Source organism: Larus michahellis, chromosome 3 (genome assembly GCF_964199755.1).
Source record: "Larus michahellis chromosome 3, bLarMic1.1, whole genome shotgun sequence".
Taxonomy (NCBI): Eukaryota; Metazoa; Chordata; class Aves; order Charadriiformes; family Laridae; genus Larus; species Larus michahellis.
Window position 1 is genome coordinate 19,163,670 of NC_133898.1, and position 16,654 is coordinate 19,180,323.

General features: G+C 41.3%; 1 protein-coding gene across 2 annotated transcripts in view; it reads right to left on the reverse strand.

The window, feature by feature from the left end:
• Window positions 1-16,654, reverse strand: part of ALK (ALK receptor tyrosine kinase) — a 328,498-nt gene that overhangs the window by 241,094 nt on the left and 70,750 nt on the right. For both annotated transcript variants that reach the window (XM_074578928.1, XM_074578927.1), the window contains exon 2: window positions 1,185-1,304. In XM_074578928.1, coding sequence (XP_074435029.1) covers window positions 1,185-1,304 — 120 coding nt within the window. The remainder of the gene's footprint in view (window positions 1-1,184; window positions 1,305-16,654) is intronic.

A 16,654-nucleotide genomic window follows, 5' to 3' on the forward strand; every position in this document is an offset into this window, starting at 1 on the left:
ATTCTGCAGTAGTTTCAAGGTAAATGTCCTGAATTATACCTACTGAGGGAGAAAACAGTTTAGACTTGTCCTGAGTGAAGACTGTATTTTGTGTAACACCTCATCAAATTCTTGCCTTTCCTTGCAAAACAGATGGTTGGAATATGGTAGAACTTGGTCTTGTGCAACCAGCTAAAATCATAATAAATCATTTCTGCTTAGATGCAGTACATTTATCTCCATGTGATGCTGTCAGATGGAATCAACGCTTTTAGGTTTTAAGAACAAAGCCTTCCCTTAGAATGGTATTACTGAGAAACTCACAGTTTAGGAAGAAGTAATAAAGGATAAATTAAAAATCATCCTTGCAACATCTGAGAAAAGCAAGTGAGGGGAAGAAAGATTGTACTACTGTCCCTTCCAAAATGAAATTGGTGTGTCCTCATCGTTCAAGCAGATACAACAGCTAGGAGCAGATATTGTATGCCAGTGGAAAGAATATATATTGCACACATAAAAGGCTGCAACATAAATTTGAAGAAATATGGGACTCCTTCATATAGGTAGGTCAAACTTTTCCCTCAAGCAGATAATTACAGGCTTGGGGTGAGTAAATCTTATTAGCCTCTCAGCACCTTATCTCCCCTCATAGAGACTGGTAGTAGATATATAGTAGATATATTCTACTTCAGCCACTTTCTGGATTGCATATTAGATATTGCCTTATACAGTCTGGTCCTAACTACGACCATAGTATTTCACAGCAGAATGGCTATGGTTTGTCAGCAAATAGGTCATACCAGAGAACAGGGAAAAAATAAGTTTGGTACACAGCTCTTCTCTTTATAGTATCACTGGATTCCAATGCAGCACCCTACTGTTACAGTCCGGGACCTTGCTTTTGAAGGAGCAGGGCAGGTTGGGCCAGCCAAGGTCACTAGCCACCTCCATGGAGACGGTGATGGGCCAAGAACACGTCAGGACATCAGCCTGAACCTAGGCTGGGCTGAAATGGAGCTTCTGGGTCCATGGGCCCCAGGGGTGCCCGGTAAGGGACAGTAGGGCTTATTAGGGCCCTCAGGGCCTGACAGTAAGGATATTTTACCATCAAGCATTTCACTTGCATTGTTTTGCTCCAGTATTATACCAAAATCCTTAGGCAGTTAGTTACAATCTCTTGAGAATAACATATAAATGCTACTCACTGTGTCGTCCTCTATGGGAGAAGAAAGGGGATGTATCTCTCATGATCCAGGTCAAGTTCCAAGCAGAGTAACCAGGAGGAAGAGAAGTGCTGCTTGCTGGGAGATCGGAAGTGCTCAAACCTTTCATTAAAAAAAAAGAAAAATAAACATTATGTACGATGTAGCTGTTTGCATACTACACATCAAGCACAAAGATCTTAAACAGCTTTATAGACCATATGCAATATCTATTACTTCTTGGTTGGTTCTTCCTTCCTGATACACGTGCGCAGAAGGAGACAGGAGAGAAATTGCTGTACACAGCAAAATTATCATCACTTAGGAAAACCGTAAACTTTAATCTCACACTGGTTCTAAGTTCTCTTTGACATTTCAGTCCCTCAATTTATTGTTTTAAAGTTTTGTTCACACGTGGAGATCCCATACGTGGAACAGGCCAACATGTACCCAGCTCCTGTTCAACAACCTAATGCATCTCAAAGATGCTTTTGGGGATTAGACTACTACAGTGACCCAGAACAGGTGAGGATCTGTACAAACCTGCACCAGCTCCGCAAGACAATCAATGATATTAGAGGGGCAAAGAGAAACAGTATCTGAAATAACACGCAAGGTCAATGAGCAAACGAGAACTCTGTAAACTTTGAAAGCACAGATTTTCCCTGTGAATGTTTCAGCTGGATTTTCTGAAGATTCTCATCTCATTTTTCGAGTATTCTCATCTCATTTTTCGAGGTCTTCAGGGCAAAGGTAGGATTTAACTTTACAGAAATACAGGCAGGCAAAACTTGTGTTTGGAAGGTTGGTTTGATGGAACAGAGTAAACTTCTAGATTGCTAATATGTTCTGATTTCTCAGAGAAGCCATAAGGAATTTGTTCTTCAGAAAGAAAATAAAAAGTACTTTTTTCTGTTCTATTAAATAATATTTTTGTCAATAATACTACAGTTGCTTACTTGAATTCTTTTAGTTTAGGTGCAAGCCTAAGCTTCACTGTAATAACAGCAAAACGATTTGATAATACCTCCTAATAAAAGTTTGGTAAAACTTTCTGTAACAATAGGAATTAACTAACTTAGAGTAATAATTAATTCAGAGTGCTGAAGAACTGTCCTCTTGAATGGATAAATAGTAACGGATAATAAAAGACACATTTAAGAGGATAATAGTAAACGTGGTAAACAGCTGAAGCCTTGGGGAAAACGCTGCTTTGATTCTGTTAAAGCTCTGCTTAGCCCAGCTTCCCACTTCCACTGATTGAAAATTTCATAGGGACTTGTCAGAAGCTTAAATACCAACTGTTAGTCGTGCCCTATCTCATTCTCGGTGCAATCTCACTTTTAGCACACTCCTGTAACTGAGCAACGATAGTGAAACAAAGAGAAAAATAACCATTCTTATGTGAGAGCTGCAACTCTTGCTCATTGCTTAGAGTAATAATCTTCAGATAAGAAGGGACTTCACCCTGTACTGTAAGCCATTCTTGACTGGAAAAAAATTAATATCCCTAATGGCTCAATTAAACCTGGTCTCCATGCTAAGTTACGGTACAATAACTAAATATCCACTATTGTCTGGAATGTAGCAACACAGAAGATCAGGCCAGTGATTTATGAGAGTAGGTATCAAACCTAGCGTCCTGCCTTCAACTGTGAATGATGAAGTGGTAAGTAACTATGGAATAACCTTTATATTGGCTTTTCCTTCCTAACATCAAGACACAGCTGACACGCCTTTCAGTAGCCCCTGATACGGTTGGTTGTGGCAAGTAATGTCAGGTTTCATTACAATAGTTATAACAGTTGCTAAAAGCAGATTTTTTCCTACAAATGTGCTTCACTTTGATGCTAATATAAAAATAATAAATAAAAGATGAATATTAATAAAAAATGAGCTCCTGAAATAAGCTGGTTTTAAAAGCAGTGTGTGTTTTGCCTGATGTGAGATGTCTGACCAGTATCGATATCCCTGCTTTGTACATCTGTACCCAGTGACTCTCCAGAATGGGCAATGATTTAATATCCTAAACACCAATCACGGATCTCCCACAGGCGAGAACTCTGCGGCCTCTTTATCCCTAAATAGGCCTAAGCAAACGTAGATGTTATGCACTTAGAGAGCCAAGCCTTGGGGTTGCAATCCTGTGAAAACTTCACACAAACCTGAAAAACTGACCTGCTCCCCATCTGTGTTCCCATGGCAAAAATCACCTGAGACAAAGTCACTGAGGTGCATTTCTCTCCTTAATGCTGCAGCCACAGAACTCAACATTAAATCACTGCTCCTACCCTGACCAGCCTTACCTGGGAATTAGGAACGCAACAATCAGCTGCGATACCCCAAATTCCTTGGCACTCCTCACCTTCAGAAAAACGCCTCTGACAACTGGAACGCACTACACACTGCGTTCTTCAGAAACCGTGCCTACCTTCAGCCTCAGCCAAGTGGAAATGTTCCTTCTGTCACCAATATATACCAATTGAGATAAAAAGAATAAAGTTGAAAATCTGAGCAGAAAAGACAGGGCAGTCCAGGCACCCGAGCCTCCCCTCTATGAGCAGTAAGAGGTGCATAAGAGATAACATAAAAAATTGAAAGTTTTTCTCTATTTTTAAAAAACGGAATGGATTCAGTTCAATTCATTTCAACCTAAGAACTGCTTTTTCCCATATTCTTTAGGATTAATTTTGGAACTTCATCTCAAATGATTTGCTTGGGCTATTGGTCTGAACTTGAAGACAAGAAGATTGTATCAGAAGTTATGAATCTTTCCCAATTAAGTTATCTTCAGAGAAAGATGCTGGGTAAAAGGTTTTTGTATAGCCAACAGGCTACTCTTCACAGTGAGGAATGATTTGATTTCAGAGTGAGCTATAGGTTAGGAAAAGGAGAGACCTTTCCTCTTCCACCCTCAGGGCATTTTACGTCCAGAAAGGTAATTACAGAAGACTGTATCAGCTAAACAAATGCTTCTCACGCAGCAAGGGTAATGCAAACGCACACTACACCGTAGCCGTTTTACAAAATAAAGGTTTTTTTCCTCCCCTCTCCAAAACAATTCATACTGAAGCCAAAAGCACTATGAAAATTTTGTCTCCTCCTTTTTAGATATGTTAACTTCCCATCCCAGTTGTTAGTACCAGGGTGCTCTGTCACTTGTCAACAGTAACCCTAACCTTTAAAAAAATTAATGGATTAGGAACTGGAAGCTGACAGCTCCATTTTTAGTAGCTAGAAGAATGGCAAGGTACAACAGAGGTTTCTTTGATATTCCTGCCTAAAGAAATATCCAGGGCCAAATCATGACCAAAGGTACTCCATCACAGCTAGAAACGCGCACCTGAAGAGAACATTTGACATTTCTGGTTTTAAACCTGTGCAAAGGAATCTCCTTAGGGGATGTGAAATTCATTCGGCTCACCAAGAGTTTTGGTAAAAAAATAAAAAATGTTTCATGTATACTGAAGTCAAGCCTCTAGGCCACAAATTCATTAAATTAAATATTTATGTATTATTTTAATGAAAAATACCTCTTTAACAGAATAACCCTGCATGTTCACATAAGAATGGAAAAACAAGAAAATCTTTCTACTTGGGTCATTTTTAAACAAACAGCATTTCCTCCCTTTTTTGCCCTTTCTGGAAGAAGGAAGAAAGATCCCCAGCAATTAACATATGGAGGTTTTTTTTAAGTTCCGTGCAGTGCAAAAACGTAATTGAATTTTTATCAAAACACCCATGCCTTTTTTAACCAAAAAGTGCACCTACATGTAACTGAGTATTGCTCATTACTAGCTTTGCATATTGCTCCATTACTCAATGGATAACCTTTCTCACTTTGCTGAGCTGTATTATTCCCAGTTTCTCAGTGGTGAACCTGAGGTGACAAACCTGCATGTACCTGTACTCTAGATTTCAGAGTTGCCAGGGATGTGTAAGTTAATAACTGAGAGTAACATGTACTTTCAGCTACACCTACATCTGGAAAAATATCTCAAAATCATTCATATTTGTTTGCGTAGAAATCAGAAATCAACATTAGTAGTGTTTGTGGCTCTGGTTTATAACAGCAAGCAATAGAGACGTTATGAGCAAATAATACAATGATGTGTTTAGAAACAGCCTCCATTAAGATCTGAATTTTCCAGTCTCTGGGGAAGCCAGACATTTCAGAAAACGTTATTCCAGTTTTAAGTAAAAGGTAACAATTTTCCACAGAAAGAATATTACACAGTTATCTTTTCCCTGATTTAAAAAAAAAAAAAAAAAAATCTAATCAGGACAAAGCCAATTTCACTTCATTAAAACTGCCAAAACAAAAATTTTACAGACAGCTGTACTGCCCTGGGTATGGAAACCTCTGCGGACTTCTGGGAACCAGAGGCAGGCCAAAGACGTTCTGGGAAGAGGCAGATCCAACACTGCGGGGCCCTGAAGCCCAACATCTCCATCTTGCAAAAGAGCTCTCAGGACCCTGACATTTATGAAGCCCTGGCTGGCTACGACCAGCAAGATGTTCAGGCTTGCCTCTCTCTAGCTGAGAGTGTATGCCCTTGAGGTCCTTGTAAAGGATTCCTGAGCTCCTGGCTCCACAAAAGTCTTTGGTTTCAGTTTTTGTGGGGTAAGGGGATGCAACCAGGGCAAAAAAGACTGCCTGAGAATTCCCTGTAAGCTTTTAAACTCACAACTGATCCTCAAAATCCCACTAACAGTACTCATACAGCCTCTTAGAAACTTTCGTTTTTCCCCTCTTCCCATCTACAAACATACTCAGTCATCCATGAAAGCGCAAAGAACACATTATATCGAGGTGAGCAAGCAGCACCAAAACCAACAAACAGCCCAAGTAAACGCTTTGTGAATAATCCATAGACTCAACTATGCTCATACAAATCATTGTCTAAATGACATTCAGAAGCAAAATTCAAATTCTGTTTACAGTCAAGCCAGAGAACGAGGCAAAGGGCAAGCTCATTCCATGCAGTTTCTTGCTCTGAATAGTTGGTGAGCGTTACTTACATTAATGGGTGGATGTACTCCAGGGTTTGTTTTTACAAACCTTTTCTAAAGTACAAAAATGTTCTCTGACAGTCTGTCAAGTTTATCTTTTTCAGTTGGAAAATATATTTAATAATGCATTATGTTACAATGATTTTATGTCATATTGAAAGCCTGATGAGTGCAAATAAACGATAGTACGTGTGTCACCGAACCCGTGCTGGATTGCTGTGGAGAAAAAATTTGCATTTAGTGGGCTGTAGCAGACCTGTGGATAGTGGATTCAGTCAGATGCACTGCATGAGGCATAGAAGTGATCAACAACGCTGACTGGCAGATGCTTGATGAGTAAATTTGGGAATAGCATACACTTCCTGTACATGAAGCATGTGTCACTAATAAGACTGTATTTAACTCAACAACTGTGTTATCCTTCTGGCCCTGACTAATTTTTTATAATTTTTTTGCCTTTCTAAGGCTTATTCAAACATTTTTTTAGCCCCTTTCTGTTAGCAACGTATTTTTTTTACATCATCTTTTCACAGAGAATATTAACTTTTGATTGAAAAAACCCAAATGCCTCAAAACTGACTAATTCAATCAGCAAGTAGGTGCTCCACAGCCCCATTCTTTTCTACCGACTAGGCAGTCCCTTGACCTACCCCATCCCACGGACATTTACTGATGCAAGGAGAGTCTGCGCTAAATGGGGGAGATGCAGTCTGATCATCAGACCTTGGCTCTGGAAGAGGAGCACAGAACACCCAAATTACAATTCCACAAAAGCACTGTGACAGGGAAAAATTAACCAAGTATCACGTGTTGCTGCTCATTACAGGAAAAAAAAAAATATTAAGATCCACATTTTATTCTTAAAAATTCAAGGGGAAACAATATTGGGTTTTTTTCTGCTTTCTGTGAATTCTTCTTGGCATTTGAATGTATATTGTAAAATCTAAGCAGCTTTTAATTTCTACTTTGAAAGCAAGTGGCATGCAAAGAGCATTAAAAAAAAAACAAACCCACAATTTAAATGACCAGGCTTATGTTCTACCCAGCTCAACTAATATAGTTTAAAAATATACTGCCATCTAGAGCATACACCTCAGATGCTCTGCAGCTGCTGAAGACCTGCCCAGTAAGAGACCACGAAACGGAAACGAATCACTGATAAAGAGCTCGGGGTCTCAATTACAGACCAGACCCGGAATAGCTTAAAGTTGTTACTCGTCTGCGTGCATACAAGAACCCAACTTTAAAAAACCCAACAGTAGAGTAATCTTTGCCCTAATAATCTTTTACAGCGCAATTAAGTATCTCTGTGGGCAACAGAGGACTGAATGTTAGTTACTGAACTGCTCTCAACTCGGGTTTGTCCCCTCAAAAGTTGAGGCTGCTGGCAGGACTGCACCAAGGGATGCGCTTCTCCTGCCTGTCTAAACAAAGGGGAAAAGCCCTTCTAGCAGCAAAGCTCTACCTACAAACACATATTCAGAATTTTGGATGCTTGTGCGTTGTATCAGCTTTTAGGTATTTTAGGATCGAAACTGGAAAAGGAGTGTTGGGAGGGTGACTTTGTGGGGCTGTGGTACTTCAACACAAGGCAATACTTGTCTTTGGACTGATAACCAATGCGTCTGAATCACTGACCAGTGAAAACCAGAAGCCATTACGTCCAGCTGTTTCCTACAGCACGGACAGACCTCCAGCCACTGCAGCCAGCAGGAAAGCGCAAGATAAAGTCTGTGCAATCGGAAACCTTTCTACTAAGGCACGCTAAAGTACCTCCAGGTTGCAGAGGCTCTGAATTTTTTCTGTACGTGTAAAAATAAAGTGATCCTTCCACTGTTGTCTGGGGTATTGGTCTACTGTAGCTTAGAAAAACCTCCAACAAAACTGAGGGGCAATATTAACGTTGGGTCCACGTGCGTCAACACTAGAGAGTTCCTCCATTCGCAGCCATGGGGAGCCCTTCCAGTGCTTGCCGGACCGACCCCTAGAAGGACCCTCCGTTACAGCATTTCTCATTCAAAGGACTTCAGAGCAGCTGCTTACCAGTATATATGCTATACCAGTAAGATTCTCATCTGTCAGAACTGGGGTCCCAATCCCACTTATTCTCAGTGTCCATCTATTTGCATGTCTCAGATTACTCCTCTACAGTACTTCCCCTGAGCCTGTTCCCAGTTAACATAACCTCTAGAAGCACAGTGGTCAGGCTTTCAAGGAACAAAAATAACAGTTGGTTTGACAGAATTTTAATAATTCATTACACGTACTGACTTCAAACCATACAGTGCCTTTACCTTGGATTTCTGCATGGCCACTTCCACATTTAAGACATAGACCTAGTTGGGAGTCTCTCATCAGATTTGCACACTTCCTATGTTGTTTTAAGTAGTGGGATTAAGGAAAAAAAGAAACAAACCCAGAAACAACCTCCTGTTCTTTACACACTTAAAACCCTCTTTTGTACTACATTGGCTGTGTACTAAACCAGAATGCATATACAAACTTGCACCTCTAAGCAGTTATCACTTTAACACAGCTGCAGATATTTAGATACTCAGTGGCCCTGCAGTCCCTGCAAATTTTAATACCAAGCTCACATTTTTCTCAACATCTGCCTTTTGATCCGTCACTTGTTTTCAAGGGGTGGCATTCAATGTTCACTCAGTTTTGTCTCTGTAGTTCTTAAGTTTCAGTGGACAAAATTACATGCAAAAATTCCTTGACCATTTAAACATCATGGGAATGAGTATTTGAAGGTTTTGGCGCAGATCTGAATCTTTGTGGTCTGCAGGAGGCTTTTCACTCTCTGAGGAAGCAGCCTGCATTACCTTTCAAAGACTTCTTTGATCAGGATGAAAATGGTGGTAACTTGCTTCTCCTCCCGCATTTTCATACCACGTCATTACCTCTGGCTTTGGATATGCTCGTAACGAAGTTTAGGGAACATTTTTTGCTTTCATATATAGCAACTAAATGTCCCCCTTCCAACTCGAATCCATCTACAGTCACACAAGACGTGAGCATTTAAAACCCTCTTGCACTGCACTGCAGCACTGAGCTTGGATGGGTGTGAAGAAGAAAAAAAAAGTTCATTTTCACACACATTTCATATCTGAAGGAAGAACAAACTTTCTTCCTATTATTTCTAATACAGACACAAGACATTTCAAAAGGTCACAGTTCAGCCTGACTTAATTTGGGAAGAGTCTTATACTTCTGGACAGGCTGGATCGATGGGCCAAGGCCAATTGTATGAGGTTTAATAAGGCCAAGTGCCGGGTCCTGCATTTCAGTCACAACAACCCCAAGCAACGCTACAGGCTTGGGGAAGAGTGGCTGGAAAGCTGCCCAGCAGAAAAAGACCTGGGGGTGCTGGTGGATGGCCAGCTTAACATGAGCCAGCAGTGTGCCCAGGTGGCCAAGAAGGCCAACAGCATTCTGGCTTGTATCAGGAATAGCGTGGCCAGCAGGAGCAGGGAAGTGATGGTGCCTCTGTACTCGGCACTGGTGAGGCCTCACCTCGAGTACTGTGTTCAGTTCTGGGCCCCTCTGTACAAGAGGGACATTGAAGTGCTGGAGCGGGTCCAGAGGAGAGCTACCAGGCTGGTGAGGGGTCTGGAGACCAGGTCATATGAGGAGAGGCTGAGGGAGATGGGCGTGTTTAGCTTGGAGAAGAGGAGGCTGAGGGGAGACCTCATTGCCCTCTACAACTCCCTGAAAGGAGGTTGGAGAGAGGTGGGTGCTGGCCTCTTCTCCCAGGTGAATGACAACAGGACCAGAGGAAATGGTCTGAAGTTGCGGCAGAGGAGGTTTAGATAAGATATTAGGAAGAATTACTCTACTGAAAGAGTGGTCAGGCACTGGAACAGCCTGCCCAGGGAGGTGGTTGAGTCACCATCCCTAGAGGTATTTAAGAAACGTCTAGATTTGGCACTTCAGGGCATGCTCTAGTGGCAGAGAGTGTAGGGGTTTTTTTTGTGTGTGTGTGGTTGGCCTCGATGATCTCAAAGGTCCCTTCCAACCATGCAGCTTCTATAATTGCATAATTCACTCCAGCTGATACATCCAGGTTTCCCTGGGAACTCACATTCCCTGTATCGCATGCTACCGCTAAATATACCCCTTTCTTTCACAGTGCTCTATGAAAAAAGCTTTTTGGATATGTGCATCATCCTTCCTCCTCAAAGAGCATGGGGCAATGGCCAAAACAGTCACTCACACACCACCTGGCATAAGCCCACCTCAGGAGCAATCCGGCCTTGTTCCACTGCCTGGAACCATTCAATAATCACAGCTGCAAATGGTGGCCAGTAAATACTGGTTATTTGGAAGAAAGCAATAGCAGTGGCATAAGTCAGCCTTATTTTTCCTCATTACTATCATTATTACTATTATTGCGTCTGTGAAAAGAGGGAAATTCTATGTTTATTGCACAAGCGCACGTGAAAGATAATGTTGGCAGAAGGCTCGATAATGGTCCCACATATAGAAATATAAATCCAGGGGCTTTTTTTTTTTTTAAATCAGACATCCCCACACCTTCACATTTAAAATAGGCCCCAAGCAAAGGAAATAAAACACAGGAACTTCAGGTGAAAACTGGAGATTCCTCGTACAAAAGAGGCAGAAATTCTGAAGCGATGTTTCCCATAGAAAATGTGCCTCGAGTATACCATACAGACAGAGGGAACACCTTTAGAAAGGTCACTGCAGCTCCAGAGGATTTGACCAGCTTTAATACGTGGAATAATTCTGAAACCTTGCAATCCAAAGATGGCATTTTCAAAGAAGAAACTTTTAAAATACGCCTGCCATCACAAAACATAAAGTGAACACTGAGGAATTATACGAAACCCTACATATGTACAACAGACACAAACTGTGAAGCAGCGACAGCTATGAATTTCTTGCCATTTGTATGGCTAAAACTATTTATTTGCTGCATTAGGCATTTCTGTTAAGATATAGTGTTGCAGAACAACAACATACGTACAGGCTGTTTTGGTACCAGAGAAAATGTTAGACTTTTGTTATTGGTAGGCAAGCTGCATTATTTTTAGAAATAGCAAAAGGGTGAGATGACTATCTCAATCTAAAACACAGCTGTCTTGGCAGTAACAATAAAAACTACTTCATATTCCCTTTACTGGGAAAGATGCCAACGTGCTTATAATGTCTATTTTCACTGCAACATTTAATTTTGCTTAAGGTAAAGGACAGCATCTCTGACTACAAGTGGGGGGTATTTAGATGTGAAAGTACTTCTCAAGCAAGTTGTGCAAGTGCTGCCAAAATGAAGGCACAAAGCAGTTGGGCGAGGCACGAGAAACTCCTGTCTTCACCCAGAGAGACACCTCTGAGTTGACTACGAGTAGAGACTGTAAAAGGGAAATTACTCCTCATTCTGTTTTTCAGGTGCAAAAGAAAAATGAGCAGCAGTATCTCTGGAGATACTCTGATTTGGTTTGTTTCTTGTTTTTTTTGTTTTTTTTTTGGTTGGTTGGTTGGGGGTTTTTTTGGTTTGGTTTTTTGGGGTTTTTTTTGGGGGGCGGGGGGGGTGTTGGTTTTTGGTTTTTTTTTTTTGGTTTGGTTGGGTTTTTTTTTACCACTGCAGCACAATTTTGCTCTGTATAGCTGCTTTCCAAAGATCTTAAATCTTAACTATTCCTCAGCGTTAACATAAGAGAAGTCACCACTCTCCTCTGCTGAATGGCACCAGAGCAGTTCAGTTACATGATACAAAAGACAGTGCTTCATCTCAAGGCAAAGCCTTCTGGGGGGTGGGGGGGTCAGGATGGCCCAGGTTATCTGTGCTGATGCAAACCAGGCTGCTGTGAACTCCTACTCAGCCTTATATTTGGCTTCTGCTATAAAGACAACCATCCAAATACTCAACACAGTCTAAGACGAGTAGGAAGAAGCAGGTTATTACCATCTGCCTATCACAGAAAAGGGGAGCTTCCTGTTATCTCTGTTACGTATTCCTACATACTACTACAGCCTTCCTCAGATGTGGAAAAACTAGTGAGAAGGGCTGGGCTGAAAAGATGGCCCATAAGGAGCTGCAAAACATCTAGTAGAAGACATGAACCACATGGGAAAAAAATGGACATGATGGATTTGTTGCAGACTCTACGTACATCTTATATGTAAGGGTGCTAAGAAACCACGGGATTAAACAACCTGCTCAAATTCACATCACAAAATGGTTGCAAAGTTTAGAAAAGAAAACAACCTGTATTGTTTCCTTCTCCCCAGAGGTCCCCACATCTGGTAGTCCAGCCCTGTCTCTGCCAAATGACTCCACTCTATCTTGTGAAATTCTGCGCATCTGGAACAGAGCCAGCGTGTGAATGGGGCTTTCATCTACACAAAAATAAAACAAAATAGCCTTGCAGTAACATCTAGAAGGACGATAGGATATTTTATACTTGTTTTTTTTTTTGTTTTTCATTTTTCCCCAAGTTTATGTCTATCTAAATCCTTTCCTGCAAAAGAGAAAAAACTTCGCTTCTCTTCCCCTCAGAACCTGCACTGTTCAAAACGAATTTCCCAAACTGATTACCAAAAGGCTTGTAAGAGAAATGATTACAAATGGCTGAGTTAACTGCTCCAGACGGCCTCATCAGTCATCATAATGCGGTCTCAGCATCAGACTCATCAGGACAGGCAACTTGTCATGACAGATGACACCTCTTCAAGATGCCTTCCTCCCATGGCTTTTCCCCAAGCAAGTCCTCCTGGGATAAGGTGCTTGCAAATAGTGGTCCTTAAGCAATAATCAAGGAGGAATCATCACCACCTGCCTTCCGTGAGCTGCTTCAGTGTTGGGGCTATTTTACTTTTTTTTTTCCAGTTTTACCTTTAGTCTCTGAGTGTAGAATCTTTTATCTTCACACACATCTTGAAATCAAAGTACTTTCAGCAGTTGCTTTAAAGGTGAATTTAGAGATGATGATAAGAGCACCAAATTAAGAGAGAGGAGGCCAGAAAAGGCTGAGACAGCACTGCCAGCCCCACGCTACTTTTCCACTGCCAGCCTCAATCGCTGTAAAATAATTCGCAATCTATGCCTTATTTTCTGCATCTAGAAAAGGAAGAGTATACAGACCTCTATTGTAAGTCTGCTATGTAAACTGGTAAGGTGAATTATTTTTTTTTTTTTTTTTTTTTGAGTTATACAGCATCTTCTGTGATGAGCACCACACTAATACCCATTATAAATAAAAGCCATCTCATCATCCCATAGATATTGTTTTGTGAACTGGAACTCGAGAGCACTAATTCCATTCACGGCTCTTCTTATCTGCAATGGGATCTAAGATAAATTGTATAGTTTCTCCTTTTGCCTTGTTTTTTTCTGCTACCAAAATGGAAGTAATGATTCTCACTGGACTTAGGAATCCTTGGATAAAAAGCAGTAAAAATTTTTATAAAGAAATGTCTAAGCAAAGTCTTCAAAATATCATTTGCCTGAAACTCTACTGTCCTGCACCTCACATACAGCTTTTTTACTACAGCGAGGGTAAAAAACTTGATTAAGAACAGTTGGCTTCTTAACGACACGCATCTCAGTCACAGTGAAGAGGCAAACTATTTGCAATGAACAGTTTGTTTGTGAAATTTGGCACTTGTTGGCTGTTTGCAAATTGTTCATGGACAGACCGCAGTTGATGAATACTTTGAAATTACTCAAATATTTACTGGGAACAGATTTCAGCCCTTGGGGTTTTTTGTTTGTTTGCTTTGTGTGGTACTCCAGCTATGCACCAGTTGGTCTTTCAAATGCCCGTGGTACCGAAGAGGTGCTGGATCCGAGCAGCAATCTGAATTTCTGCTTTGCAGGAAACTGCATGATTTCTCTTTCTTTCCATTCCACGTGTTTTGAATGAAGATGAACAAATCTGAATTTTCCTGGAAATAAAATCTTATATAGGAAAACAGCTTGGGAGCAAATGATTTTGTGTAAAGGAATTAAATTTTAAGTGTTTCATGTCAAATTTACAGTAAAGTATACTACAATATAGTTTGCAAATACTACAGTATAAGTTGCAAATTAAGTAAATGATCCAAATGCTTCATTGCCGTAAAGTCAAAACATTTCATTTTCTCCTAGACTGAAAAAGACCCTGGTATTTTGTGTAAATTGAAATATTCCCATAGGAAGTCTAGTTTTCAAAATGATATTTCCTGATGGAAAATATGACATAGAAAACAACTTAAGTAATTCTAATTCTAATGCATCTGACAAGATATCACTTTGCTATGCAGCTGCCAGAACACCTCTCTGGGAATCCCCTGGCAGGGACCTTGAACTGCAGAAGCCACTCGGCTTGGCCAGTCTGAAAAAAACACTCATGGACAGTTAATGAGGTCTTTTAGAAAATTTAGTAAAGAGCAAAACAGAATGAGCACAGCTATGGTAAACTCATAAAAAATTCAAATGAACGAAATTCTCTATTGGCCACAAACTTCAGAAGGATATTTATTTTTATGGACAGAGAGGGAGCTGCAGAGACAGCACAACACACTGTGGGAATTACAACAACAGATTGAATCCCCGCCAGAACGATGCCACGGCTTCTTATATCCATACCCTTCCTGGATAACGCTGGCAGGCAGTTTCAGAATGAAACACACACATTTTCCTTTCCTTTGCAAAAAAGAATTAAAAAAATAGCCTTTCTGTTTCCAAGCTGTGTGCACCTGTAGCCCTAGCTGCACCTTTAACTGCCTGGCAGTGCAAGCAGCCGATCCGTCACCAAAGGCAGTAAGCTGAAGTGGCACGTGCGGAGCTGCAGAGAGCCGCTCTGCAAGTTTGCATCCCATCAGGGAGGCAAGAACATTCAGCCTTTTCATAATTTCTGGTTTCGAAGTGGGAGAAGTCCTTTGAAACAATCAGTTTTACAAACTGCCTTTCTTCTTCCAAGGCCTGTCTAATATCCCTCTGTCAGTGATAGTATCAGCAATCACTGAAACTATCAGGTGAGGATTTGGGGTATTGTAAAGGTTCTTTTCATACAGCTTAGCAAGTAGAAATAAACGTCAGCCAGTATGACCTTAGCCGCCAACCCCCTAGAATTCATTAACAAACTGACTGAAACTGTCCCGCTTTGCACGTGACAAAAGCCACCCCAGATCCTACCCACTCGGATAATGCGCCACAGATCTTAGAGACTCATATCTGTACACCCACCTAAGAAAAAAGTGCTTTGTGAAGGTAAGCAGCCTTCTTTCCACCCCGTTTACTAAAAGAAATCCAGGTGAGAAGAAAAACAGGGAGCACGCTTTTCTCCCATAACTTCATCAGAGGAGAGACTCTTGTTCAGCAGGATGTCTTAAGTCTGTAAAGACAACTGCAGCGGGTAATAGAGAAAGAGACCACCACCCTACAGATGTGTTGCAACTTGCAAAGACAGGGAAAGATATGAATAACTTGATAAAGTTTCTGAATTATACACAGATGATCAGATGATGCAAGAGAACAGAGCATGGTAACAGGATTTTGACCACCAAATCACTAACTTCACTACTTGGCAATCAAAACAACTCTCTCAGACCATTTGGTGGCCAGGGTCCTGTTTTCTCTGGGACACTTGACCCACATTTTGATGATAATAAGGGCTCCAGTAAGGTATTTTAATACCTAGAGCATCCTCACTTTCCCTCCAGGCCCTCCTCAGTGCTTACCTGCCCTCTGTCTCAGGTGTCCCTAAGCCATTACAACATCCTGATCATGGATGTCCTATAGTTTTTCTTCTGAACTACTAGAAGCATACGAATTGGGTATATCTGCTTCAGTTTTGCTTTATTTCTTCCCCTCCCTTCCTCTGTTCAAGAGAAATACTATGGACAAGCAACTCTCCCTGTCCTCTTTTTTTATATCCCTGCTCCTGCCCCATGACTGAGCACAGAAAGCCGAGGATTTCTCATGCCATTGAGAGGGAACTACTTTCTCGGCTCTAGGAGCTGGTACCAGAGGCAGCACTGCCTCTGAAGGGAGGTCTTCCCTGGCATTTAGCAGCCAGGGCAAAGCTCAGACTGGAGCACCGGAAGGACACTAAAGGGATGGTAGGGTATAGCGCGCAGCCTGATTCTCACGGCGAGGGACTGAGAATGTTCTCCCGTGGATGAAAGCTGCCTCTGTCCAGCTCAGGCAGAATTTTTGATTAGTAGTTGCCATCTCAAATACTTGCGCTCCCTGACCACCCACAATCTAACACTTATCAGGGAAATAGTGCTAACTTGTCCAGGCTGCCCTTACTGCATTGCTAAAAATAGTAATTAACCTGTTTTTCTGCTCCTTGCTATCTCTGGAGTACACCTGCTTACACAAGGTTGATCAGAATCCAGCTCACTACTCACAGGAATTAACATCATTATCTCCTTGTACAGGCTGCCTGAGCCGCAAATTCAGTTCCCCCGCTCTGGGTTTTAATCTGCCGGTAGTTCTTCTGCTC